The following is a 5,835-nucleotide window of genomic DNA, read 5'->3' as shown; positions in this document are numbered from 1 at the left end:
GAGGAGGCTGCAGCAGTGTCGCAGCGTGCTCTCCCTCCCAGTGTGCTCTCCCTTGAGTGGAAGGGGTGGGACTGGGAGTAGCTTCCCCCAGCAAGCAGTTCACCTACCAGCCAAGCGGCACTAGCCAATTGCGCCAGCCCATGGGGTCCCCAAAGTGTGGGGCCTGGAGCGGTTGTCCCATTTCGCCATTCTCTAGGGACAGCTTTGAGGATGAATTCCCTGACATGGAAGTGGGTTAAGGGGAAAGATATTGAAAATTTGGGCCAAATGATTTATCTCATTGGTCAGGAACATTTATTGAGTATATGTCAAGATTATGTAAAACAGTGTCTCTGGGCTAAAACTGTGACATCTGTGGAAGAAATGGCTGCTCTGAGCAGACCCAGTTATCTATTGAGAATAAATCACAGAAAGAGGCCTTTAAACCTGAGGGGAAGGAGGGTCCTCAGTTTTCCCCTGGGAAGAAGGTACGAAGCTGGGATACTAGACACTCGCCTTTCCAAAATCCTCTTCCGTGGGTAGTTTCTCTCCTGAAAGGGGTGAGGAGACTAAAAGGTGTTATAAGTGTAACTCCACTGAACATCTGAAAAATCACTGCCCTAAATTAAAGGAAAACAAGCTCCAACCTGCTCATGTAAATTCAGTAATTATTAGCCCACACACCTCTGGTGCAGGAGCCTCTGAGGCACCTACAGTTTACCTGGCGAGTTTTGTAGAAGTTGGTTCTGCACCTGAAATTAACAATATTGGTTTTGTAGGGGTTGACACTCTAGAGCCAGATAAGGTACATGTTGAGACTGTTAAAATGAATGACCAGGAATACATGGGAACACGTTTCTTTGCTTAAACAGAGTGTAATTCAAGAAGCTGATGTGTTACCTGATGACTCAGCAGAGCTTATAGTAGTGGGTGGATCCAGGGTTCCTGTGCCTTGTGCTAAAATTCATGCAGGGTGGGAGGGCCTGGAAAGCACTTGGTTGTGGAGGTAATAGGTCTCCCTGCTGACATGCTTGTTGGAAATGATTTTTCTCCATTGTGCTAAAGCTGTCTCTGTAGTAATTCGCAGCAAAAGGAATGATGGTGTTAAAATCCCGGAGAAAGATCATAAAACCTTAGAATCTGCTGAGGAAGTGAGTAAAGGTCTCTCTGACTTCACTGCAGCAAGGAGAAGCAGCAGGCTTCCAGGAAGGGTGTGTGTGTGGAGGGGTGTTTGAGACTGGCTCCAGCACCACAAAGCTAATGGCCGGGGGGAGGGTGCCAGTTATTGGAAAGGCTGTTCAGTTACTAACTGCCAGAGTTTTGCAGTTGAGCGAGGTCACACAGACCCCATGCTAGAGAGCAGAGAGAGATGTGTCTGAGTGGGGCTCCAGAGAAGGAAAATGGAAAGTAATGTTAACACATGAATGTCCCCATGCTGATCTCTTGGGAGAGAATGCCCAGGATAAAGGGGCTCATTCAGCATCTGTCTGCCCAGGAAAGCAGTCTGTGGCTCAAACACAGAGAGGGAACTCTGTAACTGACCTTTCGGAGGGAAGCAAACACAGGGCTAACTTCTCCAATATGCCAGCACCATGCTGCTTTCATGTCCCCCTAGTTAATTTGTTTTTCCTGCTTAATTTACTTGAAAAGATAATTCCCATTATATTTGACACACAATGCCAAATTTACATTAAAGGTGAGGGAGATAACTATCTCCACTCCTCGCGGGAAGAAACCACATTTCTCCCTGATTGTTTTCAGACTTGAAAGCATAATATCAGTAAATAGTCATAAGACCTCAGATAGCATTAATACATACATTTCACAATGGTATTCATGACTAGCATGTCACCAGCTTTCATTTGATACCACACATGATATTTGTTATATATAAATACTATGACAGCTATGTGTCAGGTATAGTGAGTTTGTCAGGCCTGATAGGAGTTGCTGAAATACAATAATGAACCACCAATGGGGCCTCTGTCACAGAGAAATTACAAGATTTTAAACAAAGTAGTTGGTAACCTGTTACAAGGTCATAAGTTTCCTACATATAAAACAGAAGGCAACTAGCCACTGTCTTTCTTCGGGACCTCCATAATGCAACTGTCAGTGCCCCTGTGCTGACATCAATAACACATGTCCCACCAGACACTGTCAACGGAAAAGTAGCAGGACTATCATGTGTAACTCCAGGTTTCAGATTCACCTCAATGGCTAAACAAGCCCCTGCAGATGGAACTGTTTGAGAATGAGGCCATGGCTACACTAGAGAGTTGCATCGCTGGTGAGGGGGTTACAGTGCTGCAACTTAGGATGTGGCCACGCTTGCAAAGCACGGCCAGCGCTGCAACTCCCTGGTTGCAGCGCTGGCTGTACACCCGGTTGAGCCTCGGCTGTAGGGATTCCAGAGCTGGTCAGCAAGTGTGGACGCCCACCAGCGCTTTTATTGACCTCCGGGGTATAAGGAGGTATCCCAGCATACCTTATAAGCCTCTCTGGTAATCATGCACACTCCACTGCCCTGGGCTCAGCTGACCCCACCTTTAAATGCCCCGGGAATTTTAAAAATCCCCTTCCTGTTTGCTCAGCCAGGTGTGGAGTGCAATCAATCAATCAATCAATCAGTGACCATGCCTCCATGCCCCAGACGAGCCCCAGCATGGAACAGTTCCGAGCTGCAGGACCTCATCAGTGTTTGGGGTGAGGAAGCTGTGCAAGCACAGCTGCACTCCAGCCGGAGAAATTATGATACCTATGGGCAGATATCACAGTCCTTGCTGCTAAGGGGCCATGAACGGGACGCGTTGCAGTGCAGGGTAAAAATTAAGGAGCTGCGCCCTGCCTATTGCAAAGCCCGTGAGGGAACTCGCCGCTCAGGAGCTGCCCCCACAACCTGCCATTTTTACAAGGAGCTGGATGCCATACTTGGGTGTGACCCCACTGCCAATCCTAGGAGCACGATGGAGAGTTCACAGCAGGGAGAAATGGGGGAGGGTGTAGAGGAAGCCGAGAGTCAGGCTACTGGGGTGGAGGGAGACACCCCGGAGTCCCAGGAGGCATGCAGCCAGGAGCTCTTCTCAAGCCAGGAGGAGGCTAGCCAGTCGCAGCAGCTGGAAGTTGCTGGTGAGGAAGAAGCTGAGGAGCATGCTCGGGGTAAGCAGATTTTTATGTTTTGGGAGAGGACGGTTTGGGTTATGGCTGCCTGCATGCATGCCTAAACGTGGAATAGCCCATTGATTTGCTCTATCACGTCTCTGTAATCTGCCTCGGTAATCTCTTGAAAAGTTGCAGCCAGAGCGTGGGCAATGTGCTTTCGCAAGTTTATAGGGAGAGCCACCGTGGTCCTTGTCCCGGTCAGGCTAACTCGTCCGATCCACTGTGCAGCGAGGGGTGGGGGGACCATGGCTGCACACAGGCAAGCTGCATAGGGGCCAGGGCGGAATCTACATTGCTGTAGAAGACCCTCCCTCTCTTCCCAGGTAACACGCAGCAGTGATATATCTGGCAGTAGGAAACCCTGTTGAGAATTTAGGGATACTTGAGTGCAGGGCGCCAGGTTCGCAGTCCCCCCCCCAGCCCCGCGGTGCGTTCCGGTCTCCCCACCCCCTTTCAGCACGTAGCCAGCACCGTGGTGTGCTCCGGTCTCCCCCCACCCCTTTCCAGCAGGTAGCCAGCCCCACGGTGCGCTCCGGTCTCCCCACCCCCTTCCAGCACGTAGCCAGCACCGCGGTGCACTCCGGTCTCCCCCCCCACCCCCGCTTTCCAGCAGGCAGGCAGCCCCGCGGTGCGCTCCGGTCTCCCCACCCCCCTTTCCAGCAGGCAGCCAGCCCCGCGGTGCGTTCCCCCCCCCATCAGCAGGCCTGCAGTTCCGCGGACCGCCCCCCCCGCCAGCAGCTCACCACCTTCATGTTCCCTACTGTCCCCTGTGCAGGCCACCAGCTACCTCCTGTACCCAGTGCAGATAAACCCCAGTGAGCCATCAGTCAGTTCCCCCTCCCAGGTGAAGTCGGGGCAGAAACACTCACCTCATTGCTCGCCATGCCTTCGCTTCCCTGGCCTCTCTGTGTTATGTTAGGTATGTGGGAATGATGCTACAAAAAGTCTACAAACTCCTTCACTGTGTGATAATAAACAATGTAGCCTCTGTGTATTACATGTTTCTATCTATGTTTTTTTTAGTGACCTTGACTAATGCAGCCGGATCACCGGCCTCACGTCGCTTGCAGAACTTGAGAAAAAATCCACGAAAATCAAAAGAGGAGTTGATCAAAGCAGTTATGAATCACTACAACAGAGAAAGTAGGAAGACGCAGGAATGGAGAGAGAAAATGTATGAGTGAAGGCAAACAGAAAGCAGGAGAAAGGAATTGGCTACCAAAAAAACCTCAAAGCACATGATAAGCCTCCTGGCTCTCCAAACTGACTCTTTCGAGTCTCTCGTAGCCATGCAGGCAGATCTGTACCGTGGTAACCCACACCCCTCCCAAAGCTCTCTTTCTTGTTCCCCAGTATTTGCACAAAACACCAATCTCCAGCAGCCAGTTTCTTATTACCTCCAGCTGCCCCCAACACCTGTACGATCACCTACCAGCCCTGATAACTACAATTCTTACCCTGTGCACTCCACCCCCATTACTCTGCAGCATAGTAATCCTGAAGTGCAGCAGACATTGAACAGTAATCCAAACAGGACATATTCAAACCTCTGAATGTACAGTCCACCACCCTAACCCCCCTGGCCTTTTATGTACTGTACTTTGAATAAAGGATTTTATGGCTTTTACAATACGTTTTATTATTGCAGGAAGTGGTAAATATTGTACCCCAAGGTAGAAAGGAGCACAGCAAAGGCACCAAACATTACTGTTGGCTCTCAGCATCAAATTGCTCCCTTAAGGCATCCCTAATCCTTGAAGCCCTTTCCTAGGCCTCTCTAGTAGCCCTGCTCTCTGGCTGTGCAAATTCATCCTCTAGGCGTCGAACCTCGGAGGTCCATTCTTCACTGAATCTTTCACCCTTCCCTTCACAAATATTATGGAGGGTACAGCACGCGGATATAATAGCGGAGATGCTGCTTTCCCCCAAATCTAGCTTCCCATAAAGACACCTCCAGCGGCCTTTCAAACGGCCAAAAGCACACTCCACAGTCATTCTGCACCGGCTCAGCCTGTAGTTGAACCAGTCCTTGCTCCTGTAAAGCTTCCCTGTATACGGTTTCATGAGCCAAGGCATTAAGGGGTAAGCGGGGTCTCCAAGGATCACAGTGGGCATTTCGACGTCCCCTACTGTGATCTTGTGGTCTGGGAAAAAAGTCCCGGCCCTCAGCTTCCTGAACAGGGCACTGTTTCGAAAGATGCGTGCATCATGCACCTTTCCAGGCCATCCTGATTAAATGTCAGTGAAACGCCCACGGTGATCCACAAGCGCTTGCAGAACCACAGAGAAATACCCCTTGCGATTAACGTACTCTGATGCCAGGTGGGGTGGGGACAGAATAGGAATATGCGTCCCATCTATTGCCCCTCCACAGTTAGGGAAACCCATTTGTGCAAAGCCATCCACAATGTCCTGCACGTTCCCCAGAGTCACCATTCTTCTTAGCAGGGTGCAATTAATAGCCCTGCAAACTTGCATCAGCACCATTCCAACGGTCGACTTTCCCACTCCAAACTGGTTCGCCACCGATCGGTAGCTGTCTGGAGTTGCCAGCTTCCAGATTGCAATAGCCACCCACTTCTCCACTGGCAGGGCAGCTCTCAATCTCGTGTCCCTGCGCCGCAGGGTCGGGGCGAGCTCAGCACACAGTCCCATGAAAGTGACTTTTCTCATCTGAAAGTTCTGCAGCCACTG

General features: G+C 50.5%; 1 protein-coding gene across 1 annotated transcript; it reads left to right on the top strand.

The window, feature by feature from the left end:
- The first annotated feature begins 2,368 nt into the window (after positions 1–2,368).
- On the top strand, positions 2,369–4,899 carry LOC127047678 (zinc finger and SCAN domain-containing protein 20-like). Its single transcript, XM_050946183.1, has 2 exons — positions 2,369–3,138; positions 4,165–4,899. Exons 1-2 carry the CDS (start codon positions 2,490–2,492, stop codon positions 4,323–4,325), a joined length of 810 nt encoding a protein of 269 aa, XP_050802140.1. The 5' UTR covers positions 2,369–2,489; the 3' UTR covers positions 4,326–4,899.
- Positions 4,900–5,835: the final 936 nt, after the last annotated feature.

Source organism: Gopherus flavomarginatus, chromosome 1 (assembly GCF_025201925.1).
Source record: "Gopherus flavomarginatus isolate rGopFla2 chromosome 1, rGopFla2.mat.asm, whole genome shotgun sequence".
In the NCBI taxonomy this organism is placed as follows: domain Eukaryota; kingdom Metazoa; phylum Chordata; order Testudines; family Testudinidae; genus Gopherus; species Gopherus flavomarginatus.
The sequence above is the reverse complement of the archived record's forward strand: the minus strand, read 5'-3'. Positions and strand labels throughout refer to the sequence as shown.

What these genes read in the sequence shown, in the direction of transcription:
- LOC127047678 (XM_050946183.1), top strand. Translation starts at nt 2,490, where the DNA reads ATGCACACTCCACTGCCCTGGGCTCAGCTGACCCCACCTTTAAATGCC. An exon ending in AGCTGAGGAGCATGCTCGGG is followed by an intron (nt 3,139 to 4,164) that starts GTAAGCAGATTT and finishes TGTTTTTTTTAG; the next exon opens with TGACCTTGACTAATGCAGCC.